Source organism: Trichechus manatus, unplaced genomic scaffold (genome assembly GCF_000243295.1).
Source record: "Trichechus manatus latirostris isolate Lorelei unplaced genomic scaffold, TriManLat1.0 scaffold00010, whole genome shotgun sequence".
NCBI classification, from domain to species: domain Eukaryota; kingdom Metazoa; phylum Chordata; class Mammalia; order Sirenia; family Trichechidae; genus Trichechus; species Trichechus manatus.
The window spans coordinates 26,527,099-26,545,364 of NW_004443946.1; the positions used below are offsets into that span (position 1 = coordinate 26,527,099).

General features: G+C 41.0%; 2 protein-coding genes across 2 annotated transcripts in view; one reads left to right on the forward strand and one right to left on the reverse strand.

The window, feature by feature from the left end:
* Positions 1 to 10,565, forward strand: part of DNAL1 (dynein axonemal light chain 1) — a 13,034-nt gene extending 2,469 nt beyond the window's left edge. Inside the window, exons 2-4 of the mRNA XM_023726121.1 lie at positions 1,425 to 1,568; positions 2,464 to 2,604; positions 4,689 to 10,565. Coding sequence (XP_023581889.1) covers positions 1,425 to 1,568; positions 2,464 to 2,604; positions 4,689 to 4,729 — 326 coding nt within the window. The 3' untranslated portion in view covers positions 4,730 to 10,565. The remainder of the gene's footprint in view (positions 1 to 1,424; positions 1,569 to 2,463; positions 2,605 to 4,688) is intronic.
* Positions 10,566 to 10,649: 84 nt separating this feature from the next.
* On the reverse strand, positions 10,650 to 14,169 carry PNMA1 (PNMA family member 1). The gene has a single exon (XM_004371024.3). The coding sequence runs from the start codon at positions 13,372 to 13,374 to the stop codon at positions 12,313 to 12,315; it is 1,062 nt and encodes a 353-aa protein (XP_004371081.1). The 5' UTR covers positions 13,375 to 14,169; the 3' UTR covers positions 10,650 to 12,312.
* Positions 14,170 to 18,266: the final 4,097 nt, after the last annotated feature.

Below are 18,266 nucleotides of genomic sequence, written 5' to 3' on the forward strand. Positions count from 1 at the left end.
TGGCAATTAGCACGTGTAAAATGATAGTAAATAAGTGACAGAATCCAGAATTGAGCCTAAATCTCCTGATACTCTGCTCAGTATTTTTCTACCTTGCACTATGTAAATTTGAGGTATGAGAAGGATGGGGATGCAGGGCAATCAAACTATCTGCAATAAAGTTTAAATTATTTTAAGACTGATCTCCCTCCTGTAAAAGATATATATGATATAGTAACTAGACTTTTTGGGAGAAGATGTCAGAATACATCCGAGAGGTCTTAGGGTTAAATCACAAAGTTTTGATGTAAGAGTGCCTGGGTCGAAGATAAAAGTTTCTTTTACTTTGAAACTGTTGTTTCTTAACTTGGAAAGTCAAAACTAAGAAACTGTGGGGGTTATAATGACACACAGAGCTAACTCAGGCCACACATTTCTCAACTTTTCCCCTTGTTTCTACCAGTGTGGAAAATTTGTTAAGGATATTTATCCAGGGTACATTTATTTTCTCTGCAGTCTTTGAAAGGACAATTACCAGGACATAGACCTGTGCCCCACATTCTAGACATTATTATGTGGATGTAGGTAAATTCTTTTGGGATAAGAGGGGATTAGACATCAAATTGATCCTGCTTAGTACTTTTTTTGTTTTTTAAAGAAAAAAAATCACTATTTTTTGTCTTATGTCAATAAAAGAAGGAAAAGTCTTTGTTCCACCAATGATTATATCTAACATTTAAAAGGCAATATATATAATCTTTATACTATAATGGATAGACTAGGAGTTTAAACTGAATTTTACGTATCAAAAAAATTAAATGAATTGATAGATGGCTAATGGGTAGGATAGATAGGTAATAGGACAAGTATAGTAAAATGTTAATGGTAGAATCTGGGTAGTGGATATATGGGTGTTTATTATAAAATTCTTCAGACTTTTTTTAATGTTGGAAAATTTCCATAATAAATATTGGGAAAAAACCCTGAATTCTAGGCCTCGCTGTACTATTTAGTAGCAGTTTGATCTTTTAAAAAAGTCTTAATCTCTAGAATAGAAACAAAAACCTACCTTGCCTATCTTAAATGTTGTAAGGATCAAATACTAGAATGTATAGAAAAGTAATTTGAAAACTGTACTATTCAATAAAAGTGGTAAAATTGTGCTTTTTTTTCCTTCTTAATGATTTCAGTAACTATTCTTGAAGTATTATGTTTTGTGACTTTTAGCTTAATGAAACAATCTTAGAGAAGAAAAAGTCCAAATCACTGTGAATAGTGGAAGAGAATGTTCTACTTGGCTTCCTTAATGAGAAAAAATTCCCACACAGCCTCCAGCTTTCCTGCAAGTGGACAGGCGGGTCTCAGTTCTCTAGGAAGGCCATTGTCTATAGATGTTTATAAGGAAGGAGACAGAGGAAAAGCTTAAAAATAAGCACATAAATCAGATTGCTTTCTTTTTCAGGAAGTAGTAGGGGACACATTAGAAGAACTGTGGATCTCCTACAATTTTATTGAGAAGTTGAAAGGGATCCATGTAATGAAGAAACTGAAGATTCTCTACATGTCTAATAACCTAGTGAAAGACTGGGGTAAGCTGAGGCTGGCTCTTTTCTAGCCTTCTATCTCTTGTTTATAGAAGTAGCCCAATAAGGAAAAAGATACAAAATGGTAATTTTTTTTGTAAGCACAGAGAGAAATAGCTATAGGAGTTCCTATATTTCTGCTAAATGCTTAATATTTTTATTTAAATATTTACTTAGAATGAATATAATTACATAGGCCCTGGTCCTATTAAAAATCATGAAAAAATTTTAAATTATTGTCGAAAGGTTGAAAGGAACCAATTTAAATTTAATAATTTTTGTTATTAAATTTAAAAACTTGATATAGCTTTGCTTTTTTTATTATACATTATTCATTCAGCATTCACTAAAGCCCTGTTATGTGCCATGAACTATGCCAGCCCCTTTAGATACATAGTTGAGTATGACACTATCCCTGTCCTCAAGGAGTTTACAGCTTAGGAGGAAGATCAATTTATAAACTAATAATAATAAACTTGGGTGATAGGTTCTATAATAAAAGTTTGAATGAGTTGCTTTAAGAATTCAAAGATGAAAGAATGGGTAGAGACAAAGGCAGTTTAGTTTAACCTACTCTGATACAGCACAGCATAGAGAAGACCTTTCACTGGAAATGGATTTGTTGTTCTTTTTGATTCTGAACCTCATCTCTTCTTCTCATTTCATTGTTAGGATTAGCATAAGAGTAGAAAAGATAGGTCTTCTTTTTTCCTCCCTTTCCAGAATGTCTTCAGAGAATAACTTCATCTGGTATGACTTCTGTAACTTCCTTCAAAATCTCAAGCAACTAATTGTCCTGAATAACTACAAGTTGAGGAGTAGTGATATTGGAATTCAACCTCCAAAATGATAACAGTAAAACTTGCCATTTTCATACAGAGTATATTCTTTGTACTTGTAGCTGAATTTCTGAAGCTGGCAGAACTGCCATGCCTGGAGGACCTGGTGTTTGTAGGCAATCCCTTGGAAGAGAAACACTCTGCTGAGGGGAACTGGATTGATGAGGCAACCAAGAGAGTACCCAAACTGAAGAAGCTGGATGGTGAGTGACTCTGAGCACTGGCTTGGAACCAGCTTGGAAATGTTTTTTTACAAATAAGAATTGAATTTGTGGCATGGAATGATGAAAAGAAACAAAACTAAAGAAAATGATAGGTTGTCTCTAATCTCCAAGGTCATTTCTGTCCACATTGAATTTAATGGTCCAGGTTTGGGTTAGGGTGAGAGAAAAACTCCTGGGATATTTAGACTGGCACAGGATCATCCCTAGACCAAAAGTTTATAAGAAAGCTGGGCTTATTCTGGAGTCACAAAGTATGATTTTGCAAAATAACTAGGCATAAATGGTAAGCAGTTGCTTTTTCACAGTTGGGTGAAAATTGTAGTGTTCTCTGTTGCTTTCTCAAACTCTCTCTTTCTTAATTTTAGTTTCTCAAGTACTTAAGATTGGTGTCAGTGCCAGTACATATTCCTGATTGACTGAGTTCATGTCACAGTTCCACCATTTGATAGCATTTGTGACCTCGTGCTAGTTAATTAGTCTCACTAAACCTTGTTCTTTTGTAATCTAAAAATTGGAGATGATAATAGTACCATTATTCATCATTTCATGTTAAGCATTGAACGGTGCTTAGCACAAAATAAGCATTCAACAAATGTTATTATAATCACTTTAGTAGATTTTAATATCAATCCACAAACTCAGGTATACAAGTTATTTCAATATAAATCCATCCAGTTTTGACTCTGAATACCACCACCACCCCCAGCCCCAGATCTAATTCAGCTAGGCTGTTAGGAAATTTAATCTGTTATTCTCAAGATCCCTCTGGCATTATGCTACCATACTAGGGTTAAGTCATGAGGAGGGCTTCCAGAGTTACCACTGAGGTACCTATTGTCGCCATTCCCAAGGCCCTTTTAGGACTACTGACTCTCTGCTACTTCCATGCTACTCCTGTGTTACGAAAATGCTTTTTTGAGAATTAGATTCTTGGTGCCTGTAGGATTATCTCTCTAGATAAAACACACAGTCATTCCTCCCTGGGTCTTGCCTCTTCCCAGTGGTGCTATCAGGAAGCAGGGCCAGAATTTCTACTGTTCTAGGACCCACAGGCCTCCCTCTCTTCTGCTAACTCTTCCTAGTCTGGGAAGAGTCCTCCTTCCGCTCCTCCTGCACATTGTTCTGTATCATCTCACAAACCATATGTTCTGCAGAAACAGCCCCTAAGACTTACTGACTTTTGTGTGCTTTGTATGTATGTTATACTTCAATAAAATGTTCACTCTCCCCTGCAAAAATGTATGTCAGTTGAAGAATACAGATGTGGTGGGGGATAGAGGTAAAGCTATGCTCACTGCCATAAAGAACATAAATTTACACCTAGGAAGGCATCACAGAGGAAAAGGAATTGGACTTGGTTCTTAAATAAGGATAGGATTTGGATGGGAGGAGAATTGGGGAGGGCATTCCAAAATGGAAGAACTTTGTTAACCAAGAGTCCAGAGGTAGGAGTGTGCGGGATGAGTTTGGTAGACAGCAAGTTGATAGTTTAGCATGAGTAGAGGATGAATGGCTGCAGAGTTAAGACTGGATGGTTGACTGGGGTCAAAGTGTAGTTAGGTTTTAAAATGCTAGAGGTCAAAAATGGGTGGGTCTGTGGATGTGTTTTGTTTTCTCTGCAGTAGTTCTTTTTTTAAAAAAATCTGTCCTCCGTGTTGAATAATTGGGGGAGGTCACATAAAAATTTAATTTCCAGCAGCACTGGGATTGTATGTTTTATTGTGGAAAATGAAGACAACTTCTTTGTGTTTAACAAGCTAACAAAGTTTTTAATGTATACAGGGCTTATTTTATTTTTCTACCTGGCACCTTGGGCATTTTTATGTGTAATCCTGCATTTGGGGAGCTGAATAGTGATAAGTATTTATATTAATCCATTTGAGAATTCTCCTGAGAGGCATTTTGTAGAATTTCAAATTAAAGAGGTTATTTTATGAAATTACTTTCATTATGGCACACTTCACAGCATCTCAGAGCTCCTTTGGTGAACACGGAAATATTTTCATTTAGAATTTTAACAATCTGTTGAGAATGATCAGAAATAATTTTCTTTTTCATTTTAGGTACCCCAGTAATTAAAGAGGATGAAGAAGAAGAAAACTAACACTACATTTTCTGCTTCATGTTAATTTATTTAAATGTCAAAAGAACAATAGATAAGTTTTATATAATCGTCTATTTTAAAGATTGTGTATGGGTCAAAAGGTTCTTAAAAAGATAAAACAAATCTCTCATTCCCACTTTTTTTCCCCTTAACCTGTTCAGTGTGTCTCCCTCAGAATGATAATACTAACTTTATATATTCTAGCCTTCTTTTAGAAACTACGAATTTTCAATTTCTGTCTTCAGTCCCAATTATGTACTGTGTGGCCCTATCTATTGAAACCTTTGTAGACCAGTCATTTTAACAACAACGGAACAATTGTGTGTTCTTTATTCAGATTTTAGACCAGGCATTTTAAAAGATATACTATTTAACTTTTTCCTCTGTAGACCATCTTTCTTGAACGTCCATCCCCTTACTTTACGACTCACAAACGTGTTATGCTTTTGATTCAGAAGGCAGCATGGTGATAGGAAGAGCTCCTCTTATAAATACAGCAGCAGCCATAGACACAAGAATCTAAAATCCAATTAGAAAAATTATGGTCAAAAAAGGGAAACAATATCTTGGAGGCCTTATAGCCCATATTATATTTACTGTTTGTTTTTCCAAAAATGTATGTATTATCAACTGGAATTTAGGTTGTGTTTACATGTGTGGCCACTTGAGTCACTGTGTTCAATCAGTCATTTTGTGATCCAGGTTAGTGGCTAGAATGTCTGTCATGATCATTCCTTTCACCAGTAATCTAGTCATGTTACTCGTGTGGACCTGGCTTTAAGCACATTTTTTTGGTTTATATTCCTTATGTTTAAGGAATAGCTATATTTGAATTCCTAGTCTAAAAGTTGCCCTAATGACTTTGGTGGCCCTCCTTGTTGGGGGAAGTGATTGTTATGGTTATAAGGGTATAGAACTTAAAGATTGAATTTGGTACCTTTCAATAAATGAAACTTAGTATTTCAAAATATATTTTTTGAGAAGTTCTAAGTGAAGCAGTTCTTTAAATGTATTATGTAAGTGGTTGTGGAGAGAAGAGAGAAGAGATATTTCATTATGGAATTCCAGGCAAATGGCAATATGTTTGAGGATTGCCTCCTATGTGACTCATTAGGTTTTTAACTTCAAAATTGCAAAGTGATAGAGGCAGAGCTTAGAATTTATCAGGTAAGAAAAAAATTCTATGGTATTTCTCTTTCTGAAAAGTGCACTGTAGTCAGTAACTAAATGAAGTCCACAGCAAGGCTATGACTGAATCACTAATAGGTTGCAGAAAAGAAGCCAGGGGCCCTCTGCCAAATTGTGCCTAAAGTCCCTCAACCAGAGACTATTGATTCTTGTTTCCCCAGCTACACTGTTAAAAAGGGGTGAGTCATTTTTAAAAAAGTGTTTGTATAAGTAGTCTTGGGTTTCAGAAGTTTTTAGCTATCATTTAAGTAGAATTTCTTGATTTCTCTTTGAGTCACTCTGATCAGAAGGGACCACTGCTTTGACAATCAACTCTAAATACAAACAAGAGGAAGAGTTAGTCCAATACCTTTTTAGTTTCGTTTTAGCTCTTCCTTACAATCTGATAGGAAGTAAATCTTTACTGTCCTCTGACTGGCTTATACATTCAAAGCTTTTGGGCGTTTCTGTTGTGAACCATAAGATTAATGAGCCTTTATTATCCTTGGTGTTTAAGGCCCATAGGCTGAGAGGGAAGATGAGCTTCTTTACTTACAGTTTGTACTTCATCCAGTAGGCAAGCTTGAAGCCATATTGCTATGAATGGGTGTATTTTCTAAAAGTTATCCTGGAAGTGGTTATGATAGGGAATGGATGATTTCATTTTGAATTTATTTATAAAATGGCTTACAGTTTTGGTGTTTGGTTTTTCTGAATTTGGTAGTGTAGGAACTAATTTTTTCTTTTCCTTGTTTCTTAATGTCTTTTATAAATATAAGGTGCTTTTCGTGTCCATTTCACAAAAAATTCAAAGTTAGTTCCACTCAAAAATATTTGAATGCCTTGTATGCATCCTTTTCATGGAATTAAAGTCAGAAAATGGAAGGGAGGTTATATGAAGAAGTTCAGGATATTCTCTCAAATTGTCCCTCACATCATCCTTTACTGCTGTAAATTTAACTGATATAAAATGCCTTGGTTTATGTCTCTTGGGTTAGGTATTTGACCAACTAGGAGTAGGTTTTCTCTGTGCTCCTAGTTTAATGAATTATGCTATTTCAGTGGATCATTTAAATCTCTTACTTCTAGTAATGATAGAAGTGTGGAATCAGCTCAGCATTTTAATATTTCACAGGAAATTTTATTTTAGTGTACTAAGGAAATCAACTTTTCTATGTTTCCTAACTCTAAGCCTATGGCCATATTACCTGGTCAGGTCTTGAAAGGTTTTTGTGTTCTCTGTTAATAAGAGTTTGTTTCTTTAAACCAGGGTTTTTCAACCTTGGTGCTGTTGACATTTTGGGCTTTGTTGTGGGTGGCCTTCCCATGTTCTGTAGGATGTTTAGTAGCATCCCTGGCCTCTACCCACTAGATGCCAGTAGCACCCTCTCCCCAATTGTGACTACCAAGAATGTCTTCAGACACTTCCGTCTATCCCTGGGGAGTGGGGATAGGGTGAGCAAATTCACTCCTGGTTGAGAAGCAGTGCTTTGTACTTTACACCAACACTGCTTTTTGTCCAGAGTTCATTTTCACTCTGAGTTACAGTGTATGAGAGAAGGCGATGTATTTAATCATAATGGATGAAAGGAAATGGCCACTGGTGTTTCCCTATTTTGTATTGCTCATTTTCATAATTTTCACAGATTGTTAGAAACTCAGGGTTGGAAGGTTCAACTTATTTTTTTTTTAGCAGGTCTCAACTTTTCATTTCTTAGCATTCTTCCTTATCTTAGGACAGTGATCATTCACCTACCTCTCTCTCAATAGCAAAAAAATCAACTTTATGATAGATTTTGCTTTGTCTCTAAAGTTTAACAGTTTGAATGTGCTTTGAAAAATGGATCATCATTCTTTCAAGTCTCACTCATTGTTCAGTAATGCACAGAATTCTGCAGACTGTAGAAGTCATTAAATACATAAATATACTGTGTAAAATTTGGTAATCATGTATGAAAATTAACTGGTGTGGACATCGATTTTGGGTGTGATCAGAAGTATGTGTGATCATAATAACTGGTCAACAACTTGGTGTGGTTACTAGATCAATTCCACAGATAGAGGTGTTACAAAACACTTAAATGTGGTTTCTATGTGGAAAGAGAAATTTTGACTTGAATAGGCGCTTATTCTGATACCTTTTACCAGTGGTCTGAAGCAAAATAAGGAGAAATGAATCTTGTCTGTTGATTTACTCTCAGAACTGGTGATGTGTAAAGAGCTGAAGGTAGTAACTCTGTGACCCAGAATCCTCCACCTGGGTTGTTCTTAGGACTGCATGGAGAAGTGCGGGGCCCAGAAAGTTTGGGTTTAATCTTTCACCAAAAAAAAATTTGGGAGGTGTCAAATCATTGATCATTATTAGTTAGTGTGTCTCTGACTACAGTCAGACCATCAGTTCCCTGGGACCTTTATACATTGTAAGTGTTGGTAAAGGTAGAAAAACCGCTCACCTGCAAATTATCCTTTACCAGAAATTTGTTCCTTTGGCACACCTTTTCTTTGTTTGGGCTGCTTAGTGTGTCTGTAAATAATGAAATATAAAAAAAAAAAATTCAGTGTAGCGGAGTTAGTGCTTCTGACACGGCTAACTTGACCATATTCCTTTATCTTTACTCTAGCATACGTCTCATTGTTTTTGTTTGTTGTTTTTGTAAAACCGTAAAATAGGTGCAATAGAAATACCAAGTTATATTTAAAATCACTGAACTTTTAGAAATCTATCTATATTCTTGGCTTTTTATAAATCCATGACTGAAAAGCAAGAAAACTGAAAAGAAGAAATAGACTTAGTCTTACCTTTTTCTGATCTAAGATAAATTGAGTAAAACTTTTCACTTGACACTTGGAGAAGTCATAACTGGATTCTAATTAGTTTCCCATGTTGGGCAGGTTAGAGAGGAGCCAGCCAATCGAATTGTGATCTATCAAATGTAACAAAGGGGTAAGGATGAGTAAACTATTTTTCAGTAGATTTGCACTTTAAAATTATGAACTGGATGTTGGTGGAAAGTATTCCCAAAGGGCAGGTGGGTAAATACCTAGCCTGCATGTGGATGTTAGAAAAATCTCACCCATGCTGTTCTAAGCCCACATGAGCAGTAGCTGTCTGTCGGCCTAATCAGAGTTGGGATTTCCCTTTTTCCCTACTTGGTGCCATCTTAAGACCTTGTCTACTCAGAATAGAAACTTCGAGCTATCTTCCCCATATCTAGATTTTAAAAATTTGGATGTTGGCTAAATTAAGCTGTGGCTGATGTTATGTGGGTGAGAAGCTCTTTGCTTCTTTGGTCAGCAGGGTGCATGCCTCTGAAGTGCTATTGCCTAGAGGGATAAATCCATCAAAAGACCAGTGAGTTGGCAGCCAAAGAGAATATACATATAGCCAGCTACTTCTCCCAGGTTGTCAGTTATGATCATGAGCATATTTTAGAATCTTTGGCTTTTAGAACCAACTCCAATCTGAAGAACATTTTAACATCTATTAATACTTTGGTAATAATCTTTTATATACAGGATTTTTGTAGCATGACTTTATGACTAAACTTATTGTGTTAAATTATTTAGAAATTTTGAGTTTCTAAATGTTATTTTGTGAGACTTGTTTTAAAATAGTAATAAATTGTGTTGTTTTATAAAAAAAAAAAATGTGGATCTTTTTTGGTTTGTGACCATTTAGTTTTAGCTAATGTAGAACAACTATAATTTCAAAGGAATTCAGCCTTTGGATAGCATTCCACACAGCTTTGTATATGTATGTATGAGAGAGACTGACTCATTTCTTTATGCTAATTTTTTTCCAGTAGTTCATTTCCAGTAATAATCTCCTCCCCCAGGTTTCTAAGTGCTTCCCAAGAACTTCCTCCAAATGGGCACCATTTCAAATTATTAGGCTCCTGGAAAGAGCACTTCCAGGACTGCACTTTACCATTCCTAGTCCTCTCCTTACCTCCAGAAATGCACAAGGTAAAGGTTAGGACCTTGAATTGTGGTCTCCTGGAATAACCTGGTCTTGGCCAGCCCCTTTTTGATACACAAGAAGTAGAGAGAATCAAGCAATATTATTAGCATTACATATTTTGCCAGTCCATTCTGTGGTATAGACTCGTTGCCATCGAGTTGATTCCGACTCATAGCGACCCTATAGGACAGAGTAGAACTGCCCCATAGGGTTTCCAAGAAGCAGCTTAGTGGATTCGAACTGCCAACTTTTTGGTTAGCAACCTGAGCGCTTAACCACTGAGCCACCAGGGCTCTTCTTATTCCATAGTACGAATGAAAACCTAATTTTGGTCACAGAATAGGACTATAGTGCAGATTCCACTTCTTAATCCACAGTTCTTTGGTTATGATCCATTTCTTGCTGCTGCCCTCCCTTAAAAAGCAGATTTTTCTCAGCCTGTAAAGAGAAATATTCTATTCTCTACATACGAAATATGTATGTATGTGTACGTAGGTATATACAGTTGTTTTATGTAATAATAAAAGCCAGAATCTTAGGTGCTGATCTTCCCTCCTAGGATGCAGTCGACTCTGTACCTATTAAAAAAAAGGTATAACTCTTATGTATAGACATGGAAGGATACCTGTAACACAGGTGAAAAAATTAAGAACCCATATTTAAGAATACACATGTATGTGTGTGGAGCAGGAGTGTGTGTTTATATATGATGGCTGGTTGGTGTGTGTACGGTGGGGGTTGAAGTGTGTGCACGTTTATGGGGGGGAGTGCAGGGTGGGGGTGAGCACTGTAGCACTGTATGTGTGTGGTACATGTGGTGCAGCATAGGTGTGGGAAGATGGAATGTGTTTATGATGGAATACTGAGGACGATGTGGGAGTCTGTGTGAGGATGGGAGAGGTGGGAAGAACATGTATGCACACAAGTGGAGGGGGAAGGTATGTACATCTACGATGGGTGCGGACATGCAAGTATTTGGGGGGAAAGTGAGGATATGCATATCTGGGTGGGGAGGAGAGTGTGACAAGGAGGTACATGCATGATATAGGAAGTGAGGACATGAGTACAGAAAAATCTGGAAGAACATATGCTAATACTAGCTTTTATATATAAGTTTTGTACTTTATGATACGTGAATCTGCTATAATTTAAAAACCTTGCTATTAGGAAAACAACCCACTGAATTCTTCATGTAATCACTTCTGGACATAATAAGGATCTCACAAGATGGACACCTTCGGTCACTGAATCTCTGCAGCCAAATAAACGTGTTTTTAAGTCATATTTTCCTTTTTTAAGCTCTTGATATAAAACAGCTGCTATGAAATTGCAACAATCATTTTATACCCGTGTAAAGTTATTTCTTCAGTAAAACAAAAATGTTCAGCTGAAAAGATTTTAAAAGGATACAAAGCATTACCAGATAACCTCCCTAAACCCCATCTCAGAATTTCCTAACATTTTGTAGTAAGTCACTATTTTACTTACACCTATTTCGTCTTCTAATATTTGCCTTGAAAAAACATGTAAAAATTGAATACATTAAATTACATTTGAACTCATAATATAAAACTTAAAAAGATAAATGACACGTGGAAAGTCCTAACAACAGGACACAGAGCTTAATTATACAGAAAATTTTTATACAGAAAAAAAACTAGAAGACAATTAGAATTTTTAAAATATTTTTATTAGTATACATCTATTTGATAACTTCAAATTTAGAACACTTAGAACTAGCATGAACAAGGAGACCTACTATTCGATGACAAGGATTTGAACTGGGGAAATGGATTACTTTAACAGGTTCGTATCAACCTCCCCATACGATTTCTGTTTCTTGTACAGTGAAACACTGATTTACACAGCACTTTATAATTACAGTATTTTTCTAATACTCCATGTTGTAGTCTTAGAATACTTTTCAATTAAACTGACCCAGATGAGAAACAGAAAAATTTGCATTTTAAAGTTGAATTGCTAGTAATATCAACAAATTCTCATTTCCTTCCATTAATATAAATCAGCAACGATTTAAACACAAAAACTACCCACGATATTACATTAACAGTTTTCACATTTTTACCGAGCACGTTCCCATGAACCAGGCCCTGCACTAAACGTCTGAACATGCAATTCCTCATGTAATTACCTCAATGGGAAGTGTCACAGATTTTGTTTTTCACAACTGACGATGATGGCGCGATGACAGCTTACACTGAGAACGTTGTGTCCAAGCTTTTACCTGGCATTTCGGTCAGCTGGACGCTATTGTAGCAGCTCCCGGTGTTCACCCGCACGATTTTACGAATGTTACACGAATAAGTAGGCCTAACTTCCCCCCAAAAAACGGAACATGACTCTTACTAATCAGAGACACACCTATACGACGACACAGACAACGGAATGCTGCTGTGATCTAGGTCTGCACTAAAGCCCCTCCGCTTCCCGAAGCTCAGAAGTGCCCCTCCAGGCCTAACTGCAGGAGGGCGGCCTCGGCCTCCTCCTCCTCCTCCTTGGCCTCCTCCTCGCGGATCTGCACCAGCAGCTGGAAGAGGTTCGGGGCCGGCCCCTCGGCTGCCCCGGTCAGCCACAGCTGCCTCCGGATGGCCCCGCTGTGGTTGGCCCCCGCAATGACCTGCTCGAGGCGGGCCTGGTTCACGTTATCTTTATCTATGGCCCCCTTCTCCACCACTTTCTGTAGCAGAGGCTCCAGACGAATGACATAAGCAGACAACTTTTCTCCCGGGTTCTGGTAAGTGTTCAGAAATCTGACCTGGGCATCCCTGGAGCTCTCGACGCTCCCAAACACCTGCTCCAGCGCCTTCAGGCACTCTGCGGAGGTTATCGCAGGGTTATTGGTCTTGAGGATGCGAATGACATCCGCGGCGGGGCCTCTAAGACTCTCCACCAACCGCCGCCTCTTTTCTAGATCGGACACCTGCCACTCCTCCATGACCTCATTAGTGTGCTCCAGCCAGTGATCAAAGGCCTCCTCCCCAGGCCCCGGGATGTCCCGCCCCAAGAACAGCGTCAGCTTCTTGTACCATATGGATTCAACAAGAGGCTGAATAACATTATCCAAAATATAGTTTAGCATCTCTGCTGGCATTTCTGGGCCTGGGGCCGGAGCGGGGTTGTGAAACCCAAGGACTCGGGCGACATCTTGCACGGTCCACCCTTCTCTCGCTAGGAAGAGGTGCAATCTTTCTAAAAATTCAGCATCGGAAGTCGGGGGCTTAAAGACCACTTTCCAGACCCCTCCCTTGCCCGGCATCTCCCTAGGGATGGCGGCGTAATCGACAGCGCCAGTGAGCTCTAACAAGGCTGCTTTCGCGTTCTCTTCCCTCCAGAACATTCTCCCAAGCACTCGATAAGGCACCTGGGGCATCGCAGCCCGGAGGGTCTCTTCGATTTCAGCCTCATCACAGTTCACTGGGATCCCCCAGACCAGCAGGGCTCTCTGGGAGTTCACATCCATCCCCCTGCACCAGTCTTCCAACAGAGTCATCGCCATTTTCCCACCTATCAAATGGCGCCGATTCTACAAGTACTGATTCGATTACCGTGGCTCACTCTGCTCTAGGGCTCAGACAATACCGGAGCCTCCCCGCAAAAAACCCGAGGGAGGCAAGCTTCACGCAGTCACAATTAACAAAAGACCAGAGTCCTGCTCTCACCCTTCCTCCCTGCCCCCCAAAGTACTCCCCTAAGTCCGTCTACGCGTCCTTGGAGCGAAGCCTCGGGATGCTCAGTCAGTCAGTCACGCAGCAGCCGCCATCTTGCGTCTCCGGTGAGGTTCCGAGGCCGAGGTCCTTCGCCTGCAGACAGGGGGTCGCGTCCCAGCAAAGACGAGGAGCGAGGTCGAGGACCGAGTGCGGGTCGCGAAGGCAGGAGCCGCCGGGCCGGAGACGATGCCGCGGTGCAGTCGTGGGGCGTGGCCGCCTCCGCCCGCAGCCTGGGTCGCCAGGAGCTAGCTGCTGCTCCAGAAGTCGACTGGGCGTTAGCGGTCGGAGCCCGGCCTTCAGGCCGGCGAGGAGCTGCTGTTTGCAGATGAGGATGCTGACGCCCCCGGAGGAAGAGACTGTCCCAAAATTGTAGAGGCGGCGACGGCCGGATCAGTCCGCGAGCTGCTTCTTCGCGGGCGCGGGGACCCCCTCTCGGCGGCGAAGACGGCCGAGGATCGAGGACGGAGGCCGGAGGCAACACGGAGAGACGAGGCTGGAGGCGGCAGACACGAGAAGCAGCAGGCGTGGCCGTGCACGGGCTGCAGCCGTCTCTGGCACAGGAGAGCAGCCGGCGAGTCTTCCCCACAGCAAGCCGAGGCGTTACTGCCGCAGTGAGGGGCGGGGCCAGGCCCGACTAGCGGCTTCTGGCGCGCCACGCCCCCTGCTCGACCATAGCTATGGCAACGGTGTCCTAGGCGACGTGAAATCAGCGCGCTTTGGCGGCCCGCGGGGTGGAGCGGTTGCGCTGGGGGCTGCGAGGGGCTCCCAGCACTGATCTCTCCGATGGTGCATTTCCTTTTTCATATATGTATATATATATATATATATATATATATAATATATATATATATACATATTACAATGAAAAAATACTGCTAAAAGAATCTAATTTTGGAGTGGATCCAAGATATTGTTCAAAATGCATCCGTTATGGCCGACTTGTCTACACAGGTTGCTCATTCAACTGGTCTATGCAGCATTATAAAAACGGTCTCCCCAGCACCCGGCCTCCCTGAGCCACCTGACCAAACTTCTCCCTCCGTGGTTCAGCCCACTGAAACCGTAATGTTGGAAGTGTGCCATTTGTGTGTGTGTGAGACATTGAATTTAGACTTTTTTCTTGTCTAAAGTATCGTAAAAGACATTATTTCTACTCAGTCATCTTTGTAGCAAGGCAAACACTAGGTGTGACATTTCCCCTATCCTGGCCTCATGGACAATGGGCTGATAAAACTGAATCCTTATGGTTCAAAAATGTCCAGTGTAATCCCTTGTAAGCAAAACAAGGCCTACTTACGTCAATCCCAGATGGTGAAAATCCCAAGAGAACACAGCATTCAACTCTGAATTTTTAAAACCTTATTTAATAAAAGGTTTAAAGATACAGAGGAACATTCAAAAGTAAATAAGTTACATAGGTACATTACAATCACATCAGCAAGATTTTCCTTAGTGTATTAATTTTTTTTTATAAAAAGCACACAAAAAATAAAATCTTCAGTCTGGTCTATCACAACTGTACAGCAAAAGAGGTAATATTTCTCTATATATGTACACTATTTTAGTATGTAACAGTCTTTTTAAAAAAGGGTGCCACAGGCAGCAAACACACAAAAGGCAGTGTCTGATCATTTTTCTCAAAATAAGAGGAATATACTTATTTATATGCTATTAAAATATTTGTACAATAATTACAGACTGTCAAGGCTGTTCCTGTGCTCTGTCCCCTCCAACAAGGCCTTCAACTTCAGAGACAAATGAGGAAAAGGTGAAAGAGCTGCAAATTGTTAGAGGCAAATATTAACACAGCAAAATGTGGGGAGGACATAGAATTGTTCTATAAAAATATGCATACTTTCTATAAACCTAAGGAGTTAGGTTTGCCAGTCTGGTAATAAATACCAACCCAGAAAAGGAAGCCCCAGTGAAAACATACTTAAACAGCTGAGGCTTGAGGATGTGTTGTATTCCTCCTTCATCTTAACATCTGGCACATGAGAAGAAGAGTTTAGGGTCACTGAGGCAGTTAAATATAGACGATCCCTTTACACATAAGCAGCACACAACCTCTGTGCCAGGGGAGGACCTCACTTAGCACAGTGGGAGGTGGGGCAGCAGAAGGGGCAGGTGTGTACCTTAGCTGTCAGGGAGGCTGCTGAAGGCATGGAGAACAGTGCAGACAGCACTGTCTCCCTGGGTGGGTAAGAGACCTCAGAAATGGTCTGGAACACAGGCACTAGGTCAGTTTCATGCCCTTAGCTGAGTGCAGACAGATGCTGGAAAATGGATGTGATGACACAGTGTGAGGAGAAGGACATAAAGCTGTAGGTGTTTGTCATTTAACTTCCTAAAGCAGAGAGCTCTGAATAAAAGAAGAAAAAGACAAGCCTAATGTGTTCACAGGGAGAAAGCACCATTAAGGATATACCTATGCCAGCTTCTACGGCTGTACCTACTTTATTGGCAGGTCACTCCACGACTGCATCTGCCCTCTATAAACATTTTGATTTTTCACATTGCGTTCTAGATATAAATCCATCCTGGAGCACGGACCCTCCTAAAATACGGTGTCTGGTGGGTAAGCTGCTGGAGGATTAATACAGACAGGTACCATCTTGACTTTCCCCACCTACATTCATCTGGTCTGGTCTCTGTAAGCTTAGAAGAGAATCACTTTCTTATTAAAAAAGATTTCTAATTACTGGAAGCTACCACTGAACAGAAGGGTCTCATGTGACTGAAGGAGGTTTCTATTATCACATGTCCATAAAGGGGCCTGAAACGAAATACAGTTTGAATAGAAAGAACCTTGGGAAACATAAGTAGCACTTTGGGGCGAAGCTGTGAAGGCACTCGTATTACACAAAGGATTTAAAAGAGAGCCTAAATTTGCTACTCTCCTGCTTCTAGAAGGTATACCAGATTTTTGCAATCTTGGGACACTGAGCTTGTAGAAGTCTATGGAGAAAACAACTGGGAAGTGGGAGATTGGGTAGCTGTCCTGGAATCTGGAGGGAGAATAATTTTGTTATTCCCGTAGTTGGGGTCCTATAGAACCACATTAATGCATAAACGAATGCTGGAAAATACCTGATAGTGCATAGTTGAAAAACAAAACTCCCTCCCCACTCCTAGTTACCAACACGATGCCTTGAGGCTATCCCAGGAGGACTAGCAGAAAGAATACTTTTTGGCTCCTTCCTAACATGTTGATTTGTTAGAACTTCTTTTACGCAACTAAAAAGTTGAGTAAGATCAAAAAAATAACTCAGCTCTCCTATGGGACTGGCAAGTGAAAGGGTCTCCAGAACCTTCCAGCCCTTTCACTTCAGCGACTCCTTTCCAAATTCAACTTCTTCCGGCAGAATCCAGACCTCCTAAACAAAACTAGAACTCTGGCCTCCTGCCAATCCCCTCAGGCAATTCGAAAGTACAGCCAGAGAATAAGTAGCAAAGGAAAACTGCCTTTGATCTCCCCTGCTCCTGCTTGTCTCTCCTGCTTTGGTGACACCCTGGACTCTTCTACCCTCTCTCAGGGCTACGATCATTCCTATTGGCAAGAGCTTTCAGAGCAACGAGGTGGGGGACCTTCGGGCCTTAGCGAGCAGGGTGCCAAGAAGATACCTTGTTTTGGGATAAATGCACTTGGGCCTCTGGAAAGCAGGAGGCCCCTGGTCCCTGAGAGGATGTTAAAAATTAAATATTAAGAATAAATAAATAGCTCCCAAATGACAAGAGTCAAGGAATGAAGGCTCCTTTCCAATCTAGTTTGGAGACCTCCTCTCCCAGGGAAGGATCCAGAAATCTCCGGTGTGGACTGGGGGCTGGGCTGTGGGTATCACCACTGGAAGGGGTGGGGCCAGGGGGCAGCTGCTGAAGAGAGGACAGAGACAGGCAAGGAGCTGCGCCCGACCACTAGCAGCAGGCTGGGCTACTGAGGATCCTCCCTCCAGGGCCTGAATTTATTTGACAAAGAGGTGGGAAGCAGGAAGAGCCAGGCTTGTCAAAAGCTCCCTCAGACCTAACGCTGCACACAGCCCTGCAGCTTCCAGCCTCAACAGTTCCCCTCCCTCCAGTAGGCTGAGAGCTCAGACAGAACACTGGCCCCTTCCCCACTACTAGGGCTGCTAGCAAGCAACAAAGAGATAAGTACCTGTCCTCGGTCTCTCTCCCATGGGGCATCCCGGTGGCCTCCCCCCAAGGAGGAGGTGGCCTCTCTGAGGGCAGGGTCCCTGAAACAGCTTACGCCTAGATGTTGCTGTGCAGGGAGCAGCCAAAGGTGCCAGGCCCAGCCCCTTCTCAGAGTCCCTTTTTCCAGGGTTTCATGGGCAAGGCCTGACAGCCTTTGAGGTCCTCTGGGGAGGGGGAGTAATGCTGCAATGGGGTGAGCTTGTGCTTGGCTCCCCATGGCCACTTCCTGTAGACTGAGGTGGGGAGGAGGAGGCAAAGAGGAAGGGCAGAGGCAGCAGAGGTCAGAGCGTGAGAGGCAGCAGTGGCAGCAGCTAGCGCCCCTCCTGAGGGGCAGCCTGAGCTCCAGCAGGGACTTCCACGAAAGCATGAGGACAACTTACGACAGACTGAATGCAAAGAGAACTGGATCCTGCTGCCCGTTAACACTGCTCATGGGGCCTTTATAAATAAAAGAGCCGTTTATTTTACTGTGTGATTTTTTTTTTTTTTT

What these genes read in the sequence shown, in the direction of transcription:
- PNMA1 (XM_004371024.3), bottom strand. Translation starts at nt 13,374, where the DNA reads ATGGCGATGACTCTGTTGGAAGACTGGTGCAGGGGGATGGATGTGAAC.